Raw genomic sequence first — 18152 nt, 5'->3', positions numbered from 1 at the left:
GTTTTGTTCTAATTATTTATTTGTACTGGCCAGCCAGCTACCTCACTTATTAATTATATTTGTTGAATGAATAGCATGATAAAGTAATATGCCTTTAACTTTGTAGTGCAGATTTGATGGTTTTGGAATGTACTTTCTTCGCAAAGTTTTTATTAAATGGAAAAATATTAACCCTAGCAATAGTATATCAGCTTCTATACAACTTAAATATAATTTTGGGTAATGAATTGCAGACTAACAAAAAATACTGAAACAGTAAATACTGAAACCACTATGATATCATTGTAATTAGCTAGTTATTAATAATAGGAAAGGAACAAAGGGGAAAACCAGACATTATAGGTATGTCATTTAGGCAGCTTCACCAGGAAGCTGCAACTTTGCACTCCCCAGGGGACCACTGGTATGTTCTCTGCAAAGCACTGGTGGAAGGGGGCAGAACAAAAAAAGATAGACACATGCCCAGTAAAGTTGGAGTGACCAGGGACTAGGAGAGGTGCCTGTCAGTAAAACCTAGGGACAGAGATATTTGGTCAGAATGGGCATCATCACTGCAAGCCCACAAAAATTTGAGAATACATAATCTCCTAAACAAAGGAATTCTCTTTCTTGTTGCACTTGACTCTTGGCTTGTGCTTCCTTTTGCTCCTGCTTCCTTATATTTGCCCTATGGTCCACAGCCATGTGGACCCCATATATAATGGACAGATGGACTGCATTGGGAAATAAGCTAAGCTAGCCTGATGCTGGACTTGATTCTGCTCCAATATGGAAAGGAAACTCTAGAGACTGGCCCCGGCTACACTTCTTCTATGACTGGACTAAGGGAAATGGAGCTTTGGAAACTCAGGGATTTAATTCCACCCAAATAAAAATAATTTATTCTCCAATATGAGTCTTAGAAAATTTTTTTCTTGGGATATCGCAGAAATCCAACCATACTAGCAACCGGGGAAGAGAAGATCTCTCCTATCCTGTAACAACTAGACCAAATCATCCTGAAGAAAATTATTAGACAAAATGCTGGGGGGGGTGGGGAATTGTTTTTGCTTATTCTGAAGGGCCAAATTCTGAAAACAACAACAACACCTAATATTCTGATAGTGAAAGGTGGATTGTCATTTGTTTAACATAGATATGTGTTAGAGCATGCTAGAGCTAGAAGGGATCTAATCTCATTTTATAGGTAAGCAAGTGACCAACATTTCGCGGCTTTTTGTTATAGAATCTGAGCTAGAAGCTCCTTGCCCTTTCAATTACTGTCTTCCATCATTCTCTATGGTGAGGCTATTTTACTTTTGGTTTATCTCACAGATGGTCTCAAGCTGCAGATGACCTCCAAATAGTATATGAAAATTTGACTGGCGATGTCTTGGTATCAGCAGGAGTAATAGCCTACCTTGGTGCTTTTACTTCTGGCTTTCGACAAACATGTACAGAAAATTGGAGCATGTTGTGCAAGGTAATGGTTTTATATTTCATAAGTTTCTTTTTAGATCATTCAAAGAATAAGTTGGGATATTTTTGGGGGAAAGATGATAATAAGGACAGAGAAGTGAAGAAATAACTGAAAATATAAGGTCTTTTTTTCCTTCTTGTTGGATCAGTAAAGTACTTCCATAGTATAACTTTCTCTTTTTTTTTCTTCTAATATATTTTACTAGAGGCCCGGTGCACAAAAATTTGTGCACTCGGGGGGGAAGGGGGGTTCCTCAGCCCGGCCTGTGCCCTCTCGCAGTCTGGGACCCCTCAGGAGATAATGACCTGCTGGCTTAGGCCTGCTCCTGGGTGGAAGAGGGCAGGCCCAATCCCTAGGTGCAGCCCCTGGTGGGGCTCAGAGCAGGGCTGATTGGGGAGTTGGGGTGCCGCCCCCTGTCATGCACAGAGCAGGGCGGATTGGGAGGTTGCGATGCCACCCTCAGTCATGCTCAGGATAGGGCTGATTGGGGGGTTGGGGCACCACCCCCTATCACACTCAAGGCAGGGTCAATAGGGAGGTTGCGGCGCCACCCCCTGTGATGCACAGAGCAGGGCCAATCAGGGGGTTGGGGCAGTGCCCCCCCCCCCCGTCACGTACAGAGCAGGGCCCATCAGGGGGTTGGGGAGCTCCCCCCTGTCACTCACAGAGTAGGGCCGATAGGGGAGTTAGGGCACCGCCCCCTGTCACACACACAGCAGGGCGGATCAGGGGGTTGGGGTGCCGCCCTCTATCACCCACAGAGCAGGGCCGATCAGGGGGTTGGGGCGATGCCACTGTCACACTCAGGGCAGGGCCGATGGGGAGGTTATGGCTCTACCCCGTCACACACAGAGCAGGGCCCGTGGAGGGGGGGGGGGGTTGGGGTGCCACCCCCTGTCACACACAGAGCCGCAGGATGATCAGGGGGTTTGGGCGCTGCACCCTGTCATGCTGATCTGGTGCCAGGAGGCCTTGCGGCTCCGCTGATCCTGGTGCTGGGAGGCATATTACCCTTTTACTATATAGGATAGAGGCCTGGGGGGCGGCTGGTTTGCCCTGAAGGGTGTCCTGGATCAGGGTGGGGGTCCCCACTGGGGTGCCTGGCCAGTCTGGGTGAGGGGCTGAGGGCTGCTTTCAGGCTGGCGGTTTTGACTGCTTTCAGGCTGGCGGGAATCTCCCAACCACTCCTTTTTTTCTTTTCTTTTTTTCTTCTGGGCCAGCTTTAGCTCTGGCTCTAGCTCTGAGGCTTCCGCTGTTGGTTTGTTTGCCGTTCTATAATCGAAACAATGTATAACTTCAGCTCTGAGATCCCAGCCGGCTATATTTGTTAGAATGTTTCAAACTGCCAGCTCAGAGGCCGGGAAGTCAGGCAGGGAACGTTGGAGTCTACAGTCCCTGGAGGAAGCAAGCCTCACGTTCGCTTCCAGCTGCCTGGCTGCCGGCCGCCATCTTGGCTGACAGTTAATTTGCATAAGGATACACTGATTAGCCAATGGGAAGGGTAGCGGTCGTACGCCAATTACCATGTTTCTCTTTTATTAGTGTAGATTTTTTACTTTGTTTTTACAATTTTTAAAATTGTCCAATTACAGTTGATATTCAATATTACAATAGTTTCAAGTGAACAACATAGTGGTTAGATATTTATTTAACTTACAGGTGATCCCCGCAATAAGCCTAGTACCTCCTTGACACTGTACATGGTTATTACTGTACTAGAGGCCTGATGCATGAAATTCGTGCAAGAGTAGGCCTTTGTAGCCGGGCCTCGATCCCTCACAGCTGTGGCGGCTGCCTCGATCCCATAGCTGCAGCCCTGGCTTCTTCCAGAAGGTCATCTGGAAGGACATCTGGGTGGTTGTTCTGCTGTTCGGCCGTTCAGTCGATTTGCATATTACACTTTTATTATTATAGATTACTGACTATATTCCCTATGCCGTGCTTTATATCCCTGTGATAGTCCAACTTTCAATTCAGGTGTTTTTTTCTGTTCCTTATAGTTATTAAATAATATCTAATGACAAATCAATATTTTAATTTGAAAAATATTTTGATCAACAAGATGAAAGAAAACATCAGATATTTGTTTATTTCTTACAGGAGAAAAAATTCCCATGTTCAGAGGAGTTCTCATTGAGTAAGACCCTGGGTGATCCAGTAAAAATTAGAGCTTGGAATATTGCTGGATTACCAACAGATACTTTCTCCATAGATAATGGAGTGATTGTTAATAACTCCAGGCGTTGGTAAGGAACATAAAATATATTTATTTTTCAGTAATTTTATTTGAAAGTTGTTTCCAACATAGAGAAAGATTGCGAAGATTTTAGAGTAAGTACCCACATAACTACCACCTCCTAGATCCTAAATTAACATTTCATTTTTCTTGATGTTTTATCAAATATTTATCCATCCCTCTATCCATTCGTCAAATCATCCTTTTTTATGCGTTTCAAAATAAGTTGAAGAAATGGATGTACTTTCCCTAATACTTCATCCATGTATATCATAAACTAAAGTTTAATATTATGTATGCTTTTTTCTTTTAAGGTAAAATTAGCATTAAATGTAATACCTAATATTTAAGAACACCATTCCATGAGTTCTTTGAAAAGTGTATACAAAAGTGTGCACTTATACAATCCAAACCTCTGTCAAGATACAGAACATGACTTCTAGGAAGTTCTCTTATGTCCCTTCTCAGTAAATCCTCACCCTCACCCCACCATAGGAAATTATTATTCTGATTATTTTCCACCATAGATTACTTTTGACTGTTCTAGAACTTCATATAAACAAATCATACTGTACATACTCTTTTGTGCAAGGTTTCTTCTACACACCATGATATACCTATTTTTTTGTTGCTGAGTGGTATTGCATTGTATGAATGTATCACTGTTTATGCATTCTCCTGTTGATGGGCACCTGGGCTATTTCTAGCTTTTGGCTATTCAGTGTATTTATTTTAACTAGGTATTTATGTCCATTTTTAAGATACTATAATTTATGCAGTTTCATGGATACCTTTTAAAATTACTATCAATAGTGTGATAATTACATGAATATTCCAAATGGTTTTTATTGTTATCCTTTCATTTATATTACTTTGGAAAATTACTCTCATCTGAGAAATAGTTTCCTATAAATGCTTATTCAGTCATGTTGTCATCTAATTTTAAAAGTCTTCTCTTGGGACCATATCTCAAACCTACTGTTAGGTACTACTGAGCTCTTATATTCATGAGGTACTGTTGTAAGTGCCCTATGTTCTCACAAACTCCTGAGTTAGGTGTTATTATTATTCCATTTTACAGATGAGGAAATTTAGACCCAGAGTGATTTAGTAATTCGAAAGTTAGTAAGATAACTGAGCTAATGAATGGTGGAGTTAGAATTTTAACCCAGGCGATTTAACTTCCAATTCTTAATCACTATGTTAAGTAAAATGTGGAATAGGATATCATATTCATGATCATTAAAAATGAAGCTCTGCCAGTGTGGCTCAGCAGTTGAGCATCAACCCAGGAACCAAGAGGTCATCAGTTTGATTCCTGGTCAGAGCACATGCCCAGCACATGCCCAGGTTGTGGGCTCTATCCCCAGTAGGGGGTGTGCAGGAGGCAGCCAATCAGTGATGTTTCTCTCTCATCGATGTTTCTATCTCTATATTCCTCTTCCTTCCTCTCTCTCTAAAAATCAATAAAAACATATTAAAACTATCATGGAAATTTCAATTTTCTTTTGGAATATAAGATACATTAAAGTTGCATTACAAATCAGTGAGGAAGGCCCAACCGTTGTGGCTCAGTGGTTGAGTGTCAGCCTATGAACCAGGAGGTCACGGTTCAATTCCCAGTCAGGGCATATACCGGGTTGTGGGGTCGATCCCCAGTGTGGGGCATGCAGGAGGCAGATGATCAATGATTCCCTCTCATCATTGATGTTTCTATCTCTCTCTACCTCTCTCTTCCTTTCTGAAATCAATAAAGGTATATTAAAAATGAAACAAATCAGTGAGGAAGGATAGGTAACTCAATAAACAGTGCTGATGTAAATGACTATCATTATAAAAAAATAAATTAAATCCTTACCTTTCATCACAAGCACCTGAATGCCCCTGATACAGAGGGGGTCTCTCTCTACATTTTTACTCTTCCTGGATGTACTCTGTGCTTGTTTGGGGGGCAGAATGGGACTCTGTTATTCTGGTCTTAGTCTTAGGAAGGCCCTTGTGCAGGCTAGGACTTGTTCAGCCTTTCTTCCCCTCCTTCCTATGACTGCTAAATTCCGCCTTCTACCTATGGTTGGTCTTGAACAGGAGTTTCCCACCCTTCTCCTGGGGTGAGAGATCTCTACTTGGTAAAGGTTGGTAAAAGTATAATGTTTTTAGCCCAAAATATTTTTCTGCCCAATACTCCCACCCCAACCCTGGGATTAAGTTTTTCTTTTGCTCTTGCTCAAGCTACAATGTGTGTTTTGTCCTTACTTCTTCCAGGATACCCAGGCATAATTTTGGCCCAATACATGTTAATTTCCCAGCTTGGAGTTTCCTAGGTTACATAGATAGTGTAAACTTGCATCCTGTACCTGCATGAAATGTAACACATGGTTACAGATTCTCAGGGGACTTTTTCCCAGCTGGAGATGAGACAGACATCAAAACACTTCCTTCTCGTCTCCTTATGCATAGAGTTGGGATTTTTTCTATCTATGATTTCACTAACCTTTTGTGGGTTTAAGCTTAATACAGGGCTCTCAGTTCTAGCTTCTTGCTAAATATGGCTTTAGGCATCTGTAAGGTTATGAGAATTGACACTCCCCAAGGCTAGCTACCATTTCAGCTCACACAATTACTGTTCTGGAATTCTTTTGTCTGTGTTTCTGGCACCTGTGTTTTTCTAGATGTTTGTATTATGTGTGTATGTATCTCTTAAATGCATGTCAACTATTTATTTTTAAAATTCTATATTTTATCTACTAGTGAATAAATTAAACTAGGTGGCTGGAGGATTTTTAGATTATTTTGCTAATCAGGTTGCTAGAACCATAGCTTATAGTTAATCAGTCCTTGTTTTGCTTGCTCATAATTTCTAGAAGTTTGTCTGTTTATAATATTGTGCAATGGTTGAAAGCAGTGCAGATACTGGTGTCAGGCTATTTCAGCCGTGGGCAAACTACGGCCCACGGGCCGGATCCGGCCTGTTTGAAATGAATAAAACTAAAAAAAAAAAGACCATACCCTTTTATGTAATGATGTTTACTTTGAATTTATATTAGTTCACACAAACACTCCATCCATGCTTTTGTTCCGGCCCTCCGGTCCAGTTTAAGAACCCATTGTGGCTCCCGAGTCAAAAAGTTTGCCCACCCCTGGGCTATTTGGATTCAAATTTTTCTCTATCACTTTCTATCTTGAGATTTTGGTAACTTAGTTGACCTCTCAGTGCCTCAGGTGCCCCAACTGTAAATGAAGATAATAATTTCTTCCTCATAGGAATGTTGTGAGAAAGTGCTTGAATATAAGTGCTCAATAAATGTTAATTTTTTAATAATTATCATCTTCAAATACTTCATTTAGTGTCTATATCTCAAATTCTGACTTGCTTACTTTTTAACCATGATAAAAATACTATGCTGCTTCACTATTGTTTATTAACTTAACAGTAAAGCTTATTTTCCCCAAAATTACTACCTCTGTCAAAATAGATGGATAATGCTTTTTTCTTCAGACTGTTCAAGGATTTCAAATGTAGATGAGAATTATTTTCATACCTATAATAAGGTACACTTGGATTACAAATACCATGGCATGGTCTTATCTCTCTGATGGACACAACTCAATTTTCCAGATATATTTGTAACTAGAAGCCTGGTGCACGAAATTCATACATAGGGCGGGGGCGGGGGGTAGTGTCCCTCAGCCCGGCCTGTACCCTCTCCAATCCGGGACCCCTTGGGGGATGTCCAACTGCCAGACATCCCTCTCACAATCCTGGACTGCTGGCTTCTAACTGCTCACCTGCCTGCCTGTCTGATTGCCCCTAACCACTTTGCCTGCTGGCCTGATTGCCCCTAACTGCTCTCCCCTGCTGGCCTGACCTCCCCTAACTGCTCTCCCCTGCCGGCCTGATCACCCCTAACCACCTCTGCCTCGGCCACCATGGCTTTGTCTGGAAGGACGTCCGGAAGGATGTTCGGAAGACAACCAGTCTAATTAGCATATTACCCTTTTATTAGTATAGATACTTATATAAAGTTATATTAAGTGGGAATTGGATTTGTTTTAAAATAAAAAAGAATCTCTATTGCAATTCTAAGAACATTGATTTAGGCATTACTAAGAATATTGACTAGCATTGAAATGTTAATTTACAGAAATTGTTACTTTTGCAACGGAAAGAACAAATACTGTGTTTTGCCAATCATAAGCATCTACACTAATAAAAGAGAAACATGGTAATTAATGTACGACCACTACCCTTCCCATTGGCTAATCAGCATATCCTTATGCAAATTAACTGTCAGCCAAGATGGTGGCCGGCAGCCAGGCAGCTGGAAGTGAACATGAGGCTTGCTTGCTCCAGTGACTACAGACTGCAACGTTCCCCGCCTGACTTGCCGGCCTCTGAGCTGGCAGTTTGAAACATTCTAACAAATATAGGCCCGGGATCTCAGAGCTGGAGTTATACATTGTTTCGATTATAGAACCGAAACAAACCAGATACCTGCTCTCAGAGCTAGAGCCAGAGCTAAAGCTGGCCCAGAATAAAATTTAAAAAAGGAGCGGTTGGGAGCTTCAATCAACAACCGCCAGCCTGAAAGCAGCCCTCAGCCCCTCACCCAGACTGGCAGGCACCCCAGTGGGGACCCCCACCCTGAAGGGTGTGTGACCAGCTGCAAACAGCCCTCAGCCCCTCACCCAGGCTGGCCAGGCACCCCAGTGGGGACCCCCACCCTGATCCAGGACACCCTTCAGGGCAAACCAGCCGGCCCCCACCCGTGCATCAGGCCTCTATCCTATATAGTAAAAGGGTAATATGCCTCCCAGCACCGGGATCAGCGGAGCCGCGAGGCCTCCTGGCACCAGATCAGCGTGACAGGGGGCAGCGCCCAAACCCCCTGATCGCCCTGTGGCTCTGTGTGTGACAGGGTGCGGCGCCCCAACACCCCCCCCCCCCACCACCACCACAGGCTCTGCTCTGCATGTGACAGGGTAGAGCCATAACCTCCCCATCGGCTCTGCCCTGAGTGTGACAGTGGCTGCGCCCCAACCCCCTGATCGGCCCTGCTCTGTAGGTGATAGAGGGTGGCGCCCCAACCCCCCCTCCCCACGGGCCCTGCTCTGTGTGTGACGGGGTAGAGCCATAACCTCCCCATCGGCCCTGCCCTGAGTGTGACAGTGGCAGCGCCCCAACCCCCTGATTCGACCCTGCTCTGTGGGTGATAGAGGGCGGTGCCCTAACTCCCCTATCGGCCCTACTCTGTGCGTGACAGGGTACGGAGCCCCAACCCCCCTGATGGGCCCTGCTCTGTGCATGACAGGGGGGAGCTCCCCAACCCCCTGAGGGGCCCTGCTCTGTGCATGACAGGGGGCAGCGCCCATCCCCCTGATTGGCCCTGCTCTGTGTGTGACAGGGTATGGAACCCCAACCCCCTGATCGACCCTGCTCTGTGTGTGACAGAGGGTGGCTCCGCAACCTCCCCATCGACCCTGCCTTGAGTGTGACAGGGAGCGGTGTCCCAACCCCCCAGTCAGCCATACCCTGAGCGTGACTGAGGGTGGCATCGCAACCTCCCGATCTGCCCTGCTCTGTGCATGACGGGGCGGCTCCCCAACTCCTCAATCAGCCCTGCTCTGAGCCTGACCAGGGGCTGCACTTAGGGATTGGGCCTGCCATCTGCCACCCAGGAGCAGGCCTAAGCCAGCAGGTCGTTATCTCCCGAGGGGTTCCAGACTGCAAGAGGGCACAGGCTAGGCTGAGGGTCCCCCCTCCCCTCCCCCCCCCCTCAGTGCATAAATTTTTGTGCACTGGGCCTCTAGTATACTGAATAAGGAAGAAAAGAGTCTATTTAAATAGGACCTTGATGCATTTAGTTTAATTACTAGGCAACTTTTAAGCAGTTGTATGTAAAATAACTTTCTCAGTTTCAGAACTTGTTTCCTCTGTTTGCTGTGATATTAAAAGTAAATTTTTACTAGTTTCTGGACCTTTTGGTGCTTTCAGTAGGATTTCAGTACAATTTGAGCTGAGGAAGCTGGCAGCTGAATTGGGTTGCTTTGTCTTTTGGAAAGGAAAGAAAATAGAACAGAGATATCTGGGAGTAGTTGATTAAAGAGCTTATTTATAGGAAAAGAGAAAGAAGATTTTATCCCTACAAGCTGTTAAAATGGAAAGAGACTGTCTGAGAAAGCCAAATTGACATGGGATGAAAACTCCCCTTTCTGTGCTTTTTTTTTTTTTTTAATTTATTTTAGAGTGAGAAGAAGGGAAAGGGAGAGAAACATTACTGGCTGCCTCCTGCATGCCCCCTGCTGGGGATCAAGCCCACATCCCAGGAATGTGCCCTGACTGGGAATCTGACCAGTGACCTTTTGGTGCATGAGATGACGCTCAACCAACTGAGCCAGCTGGCCAGGACTGTGTTAATATTTTATAAAGATAATTTAATGCACTGTGCTGAAGACAGCATTATCACTGAGGAAGAAGAAAGCACACCATGAATCATGTATTCTTGAATATAGTCTTTATCATACTTACATAGAAAAAAATTCTAAATAGATCTCATATATTGGATTAAACTTGGGAATTTAGTTTATGACTCTATTGATACCCTGAAGAAATCCATTATAGACTAGTAGATCTCTTTAAATTTTTATCAAATAAGTAGAATTATTTTTCACATTATTTTAACAGATCTCATGTATTAAAATTACCTTGAAGATGATATGTTATATTGGGAAGAGCACAGCTTACAGGTTCACAAGATCCTACTTCTGACATTGAAGTAATTTTGTATCCATGGAATCTTGGTCAAAGTGCTCCCTGAGACTGAATTTCTTCATTTCAAAAATAAATAAGATTAAAACTCCTTTTTTACTCTTTTATCACAGGACTTTTGTGAAGATTAATCCTGATAATATTTATGAAACACAAATTGATGGTGATGTTTATTATTTAAATTATATAATTTTAAAGAAATATGAATATCTATTCCCCTCAGAATTTTCTTATTATATTTTAGGCCTTTAATGATTGACCCCCAGGGTCAAGCCAATAAGTGGATCAAAAACTCTGAGAAAGATAATCAGCTTAGTGTTATTAAGCTATCAGATTCAGACTATATGAGAACACTGGAAAACTGTATTCAGTTTGGAACTCCGCTTCTGTTAGAGAATGTTGGCGAAGAACTGGACCCATCTTTGGAGCCTTTACTACTTAGACAAACTTTTAAACAAGGTAAAAGTCAATTAATATTAATTTAACTGAAAGATGATTGTTATCTTTGAGGCTTATCTTTGAGGAAGGAAAACCACCACATACATTTAATAATGAGGTTAATAACTCTGAACTTCTGTATCATTGTTATGTATGAAATGAAATTTGGAACAAGTATTAAGAATGAACTTTGCCCTCCCTTCTTTGCCTTAATCACTGTTATCTGCACTGTTGTTCAGTAAAGAACATAAAAAAGTTTAAGGTGGCCTGAAATTCCTTTATTGTGTGATGGTGGACCACACAAAGTCCATTATTAGAAATAGTAATGGTTAATGTGGACCATGTGAGTAAACATTGCCCATCTCATATTTTTTCTGCTTATAAAAAATTTATCTCTGCCAAACTCTAGTACTTTTAAGAGCTTTAGTCATATACAAATAACTTTGGAATCATGATTGAAAATCGATAGAGGTTCCATTGTATAATGGTCAGTACTCTGGATTCTGAAAATGGAGAGAGGAAGTAACATCAAGAGGAATCTTCATTTAGAAGGCTTCATGACCGGAGAAAATGTCTTATACTACCCAAGAATGAATAGTCCTGCTGTATAACTGTTTACTTTCCTCTGTGTCTGTGACTTTTGTCACATCTGTATTCTCCTTTAAATTACTAGTAACCTGGGAAAGGTCTTAACACAGGGGGAGGGGTTATGCAACTTCGACTTACTGACTATTCATTTGTTTTCTGAAATACAGGTGGCATTGATTGTATCAGGCTTGGTGAAGTCATTATTGAGTATTCCTTTGATTTCAAGTTTTATATCACCACAAAACTGAGAAATCCACACTATATGCCAGAGCTAGCTACAAAACTGTCTTTGCTCAATTTCATGATAACTCCAGAAGGACTTGAAGATCAGTTATTAGGTATTGTTGTCGCAAAGGAGAGGTATGTATTTTCTTAGCTGCTTCCAGATTGCCTAGAGAGAAATATTTGTAGGCCATTAATACTTTTATTATGTGATTATTTCAAAACCTTGTCAAATTTTATACCTTGTTATTATAAATTAAATAATTATATAATCCTTTAAAATAGCCATTTTATAACAAGCAAGTTATAAATCAACCATGTTATATTGGGCTCTTAATATGGGTAGTAAGATTCAAGTGACATGCCATAATTTCTGACTTCTGATTGTTTGAGCCAAAAAATTTCACCCTAAGAATTCTATGGATAAAATCAGAAATGTGTTCAAATACATATACAGGATATTAATAAGAAGATACTTAGGATAAGAACAAAAAATAGGATACTAAACTATATGCAGTTTGGGTAATATTTTGTAAAAACAAAAGTTAATGATGAATGCAGGGAAATGAATGCAGGTAAAGATTACACCAGAATATTAACTGTGATCATCCCTCAAATGCTAAGATTATGGGTAATTATTACTATTTTCTTCATAATTGATGTATTTTTTATTAATCACATATGTTATTATTTAAATAAGAAAAATATATGTGGAGGGGCTAATGGTAAATAATTGCTTCCTGGGGGGAGAACCAAGATGGCTGTGTAGTTAAATGCCTACTTGCCACCTCCCACAACCACATCAAGATTACAACTAAATACAGAACAACCATCATTCAGAACCTCTTGAAATATGGCTGAATGGAAGTCCTACAAATAGAGAAGTAAGGAAGGAAGCACATTGGTAGGAGGGGTGGAGGAGCAGAACAGGCTGGTCCTACACCCACATGAGATGTTGTTTTAATCAGGAGGGATATCTTGGCTGTGGAGGCCTTCCAGAGGAGCAAAGGATCCTATCCCGACACCAGACCCCTCAGCCTAAGGTGCCAGAGCTGGGAATAGAAGTCCCTGTAACTTTGGGCTGTAAAAACCAGTGGTGTTTATGGCTGAGTGACACAGAGGCTGCTGGAGACCCAGGCAGTTCCTCTTAAAGGGCTGGTGCACAAACTTACATGAACTTGTTCCCTCTGAGGTCCAGTGATGAGGCAGCAGCTTGAGGGGATCCAGGGACATACAGGTAGGAATTGAATTGTCTGGCATCAGAGCAAGAACTCAGGGGTGGCTTTCTCCCAGACAGAGGTGCTCAGAGGGGTCGTAGTTCCTATGCTGAGACCTCCACTGTTGCAGAGCTAACTGGCAGCCATATCCGAGTTTCCATCATCCTGGCTCACACTGTCCACTCCACCCTGAGACCCTTCCCCATCCAATTTGCAGCCCCACCCATGCTGTGGGCAGCAGCTTTTCCATATGAATGGCTTGTCCTGGCTCAGGCTTCAGACCTTCATAAAATCTCTCAAACAAGCAGCATCTGGCATCAGCATGCTCCATACATATCAATCAGAGGCCCAAGAACCGACGCAGCTGGTCCTCATAGCCAATTGTCCTGGAGGTCAATTCCTCCCAGTGACTCCAACAGCAGTCAAAGCTCAACTACAACAAGACTATACACACAAGCCACACAGGGATGCATCTAAAGGGCCCATCCCTGGTGACTGGGGAGGCTGAGCCACTGGGCCCTATAGGACACCTACTTCACAAGGCTACTCTACCAAGTCCTGGAGACATAGCAGCTCTACCTAATACATATAAACAAACACAGGGAAGCAGCCAAAATGCAGAGACAAAGAAACATGTCACAAACGAAAGAACAGAAGGAATCGCCAGAAAAAGTACTAAATGAAATGGAAGCAAACAAACTACTAGCTACAGAGTTCAAAACAATGGTTATAAGGATGATCAAGGATCTTAATGAGAGCTTCAAGGGACTTAGTGAAACTTTAAAGGTCCTTAGAATGTCAGACATGAAAAAGGGCCAGTCAGAAATTAAGCATACACTAATTGAAATAAAGAATAATTTACAGAAATTCAACAGTAGAGTAGAAAATTCTGAGAATCAAATCAATGAATTTGAATATGAGGACGCAAAATACACTCAATCAGAAGAGCAAAAAGAACAAAGAATCCAAAAATATGAAGACAGTGTAAGGAGTCTCTGGTACAACTTCAAGCACACCAACATTCACACAATGGGGGTGCTAGAAGGAGAAGAGAGAACAAGATATTGAAAACCTATTTGAAGAAATAATGACAGAAAACTTCCCCTACCTGGTGAAAGAAATAGACTTACAAGTCCAGGAAGCACAGAGAGTCCCAAACAAGAGGAACCCAAAGAGACTCACACCAAAACACATCATAATTAAAAAGCCAAAATTTAAAGACAAAGAGAATTTTTTTCAGGTTACTCTTCTGATTTTCTCTCTCTCTCTTTTTTATTCTTTATTGTTGAAAGTATTGCATATGTCCCTCTTTCTCCTCCATTAGTCCCCTCCAGCCTACCCCTGCCCCTGCCCTAGAGCCAGTTGTACAATAAGTGGTCCTTTTTATATCTGCTATTTTAGAAGAAACAATGAAAATTAGATGGAATGATGATGCCAAGGAATAAATAAGAAATTTCATCTCCAGTTCTTTTTTAAAAATTTATCTTTATTATTGAAAGTATTACAGATGTCCCCCTTTCCCCCCACTCCCCCACTGACTTTCTTCACCCAGCTCCTGTCTCCTCCCTAGGCTTTCCCCGCACTATTGTCTGCCCATGTGCTATGCATATATGCATATAAGTTCATTGGCTAATATCTTCATACTCCCTCCCCCCTTCCCTCTGAAATATGTCAGCCTGTTGCATGCTTCAATGTCTCTGGATTTTTTTTGTTCATCAGTTTATTTTGTTCATTAGGTCTTCTCCAGTTCTTATTCTCACATAACTGGCTACACCATATGGATAAACTTATTATATTCTTAGACTCACCACAGTACATGTTATTGCTTTTTTGCTTGAATTTCTCAAATTATTATTTGAATGGAAGTAATTTTAGGTTAGGATTAAGAGATTAATCACCTTAGTTTGTGTTACATTTCTACAAAATTATTTAAGTGTCTATAATATTGTGATGTCTAATGTTTAAATATGAATTTAGATAAAATACTACAAATTTAGACTACATGTTTTTATTTTTAGACCAGAATTAGAAGAGGAAAGAAATGCTCTTATTCTTCAGTCTGCAGCTAATAAGAAACAGCTAAAAGATATAGAGAAAAGAATTTTGGAAACATTATCATCTTCAGAAGGGAACATTTTAGAAGATGAAAGTGCAATTAAAGTCTTAGACTCTGCTAAAATGATGTCCAATGAGATAACAAAGAAACAGCAGGTGAAAAAAGAATCCTAGAAATCTTTTGATTCTTAACAATTTTCTCCAGGTGCCTTAAGAAAATGCTATACTAGGCTTACTGGGAAAGGAAAAGAATTCATAAAAATACAAAAACAGAAACTAAGCCAAAACCGGTTTGGCTCAGTGGATAGAGCGTCGGCCTGCGGACTGAAGGGTCCCCGGTTCGATTCCGGTCAAGGGCATGTGCCTGGGTTGCGGGCACATCCCCGGTAGGAGATGTGCAGGAGGCAGTGATCGATGTCTCTCTCATCAATGTTTCTAACTCTCTATCTCTCTCCCTTCCTCTCTGTAAAAAATCAATAAAATATATTTAAAAAAAAAACACAAAACAAAACAAAACAGAAACTAATTTTTAACTCACAAAGTATTTCTTAGTGTTGAATTATTCAAATCCTGTTCAGACTTGTATAGTATCTTACATAGACAAATAAATTTAAAATGGAAGTTTTAAAAATTCATGACAAAATACACATTTTAGAAATCTACTTTTTTCAAATACTGAATGCCTTATTTTTGAATTCTTTAGATTTTTAAATTGGAGAAAAGCACTTAAAGTTTTTTTATATATGAATATTACATGTAAAGCTGTTAAAATACATAAAATATAATATATTTTTATTATTGCATAGGTAAGGCAAGCTAGTCTGTTTCATTCAAATGTAACTGACTGTCATCTAAAAACTAAGAATTTGGCTTGCCTCTGTTCCTGGTTGAAGTGTGGAGGTAATTGCTGGCTAATTGGACATTAAGTGGTTTTAGGAACTAATAAAGATGCTTTTCTGCCATTGCCTGTTCATTTGCTCATCAAGGAGAAAGGTATGAGAGTAAGGAGTGGCAGATGAAGGAAGAAAGACAAGAGATCTACAATGAATAAAGTATTTATTACAAATTTTATCTATGACAGCCAAATGGTAATTTCATATTGAATATTTTAATAGAATCCTACAGAATTATAGGTAGATATGCCTTAGCTGTCAGTTATTTTTTATATTTGACTAGAGGCCCGTTGCAGGAATATTCCTGCAAGAATAGGGCTTTGTGTGGCTGGAGCAAAGCAGAGAGGGGAGCGAAACTCGCTGAGGCAGACTTCGCTCCCACTTCAAGCCCCTGCAGCTGGTCTTGCCCTCCCGCTCCCAGCCGCTGCCCCTTCCCCTCCAAGCCGCTGCCCCTTATGGTTGGGCAGTGGTTGGGCTTGCCCTCCCTATCCTAGTTGCTGGGGCTGGGCTTGTCCTCCCGCACCCATCCCCTGGGGCTGGGCTTGCCCTCCTGATCCCAGTGGCTGGGCCTGGGCTTGTTCTCACGCTCCCAGCCACTGCCCCTCCCGCCCCCAGCCGCTGCCCTTTGCACCCAGCCACAGTGGTTGGGCTTTCCCTCCCACTCCCATCCGCTGGGGCAGGGCTTGCCCTTCCGCTCCAAGCCGCTGCCCCTCCCGCTCCCAGCTGCTACCCCTTCCCCTCCAAGCCGCTGCCCCTCCCACTCGCAGCCGCTGCAGCTGGGCTTGCCCTCCCACCTCCCGCCTCCCACCTCCGCAGCCTTGGCTTCGTTTCTGTCCTCGCAGCCTCTACTTAGCTTCCTTCTTTACCGCTTGGCCTCCATGTTGTCCTCAGTCTTCGCTCTCAGCTGGTATATGCAAATTAACTGCCATCTTTTAGCTTCTATAATTGAAACATTGTATCTTTTGGAGCTGTTGCTTCAGGAGCTCAGAGCCGCAGCGGCAGGAGGGGAACCTTGGCTTCCTCCTTCACTGGAGCAAGCAAGCCTCATGTTCCACTTCAAACTGCCTGGCTGCCGGCCGCCATCCTGGTTGGCAATTAATTTGCATATCACCCTGATTAGCCAATGGGAAGCGTGTCTGAGGTACAGTTAATTACCATGTTTGTCTATTATTAGATAGGATAGTTAAGAAAACTAGGGTCCAGAACAGGGGTGGGCAAACTTTTTGTCTCGAGGGCCACAATGGGTTCTTAAACTGGACCAGAGGGCCGGAACAAAAGCATGGATGGAGTGTTTGTGTGAACTAATATAAATTCAAAGTAAACATCATTACATAAAAGGGTATGGCCTTTTTTTTTTTTAGTTTTATTCATTTCAAACGGGCCGGATCCGGCCCATGGGCCGTAGTTTGCCCACGGCTGGTCCAGAAACACTAGTTGATGCCCAAGTTCACACAATAAAATGATATTACGGAATGACTTCTATAGGCTAACGTTATTGATTTACTTTTGATCCTCCTTGGCCCACCCAATGAATCAAGCACATCTTAATATTAGGATAACTTTAAAAAATTTTTAAACCTAAATAGAAATTGCACTAATTGTTCAGTACTCTTCTGCTGTTTCCTACCCCATGCACCTCTAATCTAGAGGACTTATTAAAAGACTTAGGCACACTTTCCCTTGTGATGGGTTTAGTTTTGTGTGACAGTGATGGTAATGACTGTCAGTTCAGATATACTGTTTTTCTTTATTGTTGTTTTTGAGGTTTTGTGGGGGTTTTTGCTTGTTTTTATTTTAGAAGAGCCAAAAGAATACTATCTTAAAGTAATATCCTATGGCAGTTCCCCATGGGGACCATGGCTGAGGTATTCTATAATGTCTCCCTTCTTTCCCTGTCCATCAAAGCAGAACCAACTTATTGTCTCCTCACTACACTGTTTGTTCAAAGGGGAGAAAGAATAAGAAGAATTTATCAGTTTATTTCCTATTAAGATTCCAAGAGGGAAGGAGATATAAGTATTTATTGGTTCCAGAATTTTATCTTACAAAGAGAAAGAAATTTAAGAAATCATGTCTTTCTGGCTGGGTCCCCTGATGGATGAAAAAATATGTTTTAAATAACAGGTTTAAATGGGAATACTAAGATTATGCTCTCTTATGTAAAATGTCATTAATTTCCATTGTTGATCACTTTGTTTTACTCTTTTATAGTCAAAATTGAGGTTTAAAACTTACTTTTAATTGTGGTTAATACTGTGTAATTTTAGGGAAAGTTTGT

At 41.8% G+C, this 18152-nt stretch overlaps 1 protein-coding gene across 5 annotated transcripts in view; it reads left to right on the top strand.

Moving 5' to 3' along the window:
• Positions 1–18152, top strand: part of DNAH12 (dynein axonemal heavy chain 12) — a 239044-nt gene that overhangs the window by 179993 nt on the left and 40899 nt on the right. For all 5 annotated transcript variants that reach the window (XM_070390826.1, XM_070390827.1, XM_070390825.1 and 2 more), the window contains 5 exons: positions 1315–1462; positions 3560–3705; positions 10706–10920; positions 11655–11847; positions 14945–15137. In XM_070390826.1, the coding sequence (XP_070246927.1) occupies positions 1315–1462; positions 3560–3705; positions 10706–10920; positions 11655–11847; positions 14945–15137 (895 nt within the window). The remainder of the gene's footprint in view (positions 1–1314; positions 1463–3559; positions 3706–10705; positions 10921–11654; positions 11848–14944; positions 15138–18152) is intronic.

The sequence above is a fragment of the Myotis yumanensis genome, unplaced genomic scaffold (genome assembly GCF_028538775.1).
Source record: "Myotis yumanensis isolate MYYU_CA2020_CCGP unplaced genomic scaffold, mMyoYum1.0.hap1 SCAF_14, whole genome shotgun sequence".
Classification (NCBI taxonomy): Eukaryota; Metazoa; Chordata; class Mammalia; order Chiroptera; family Vespertilionidae; genus Myotis; species Myotis yumanensis.
This window is presented reverse-complemented; position numbering and strand designations above follow the sequence as displayed.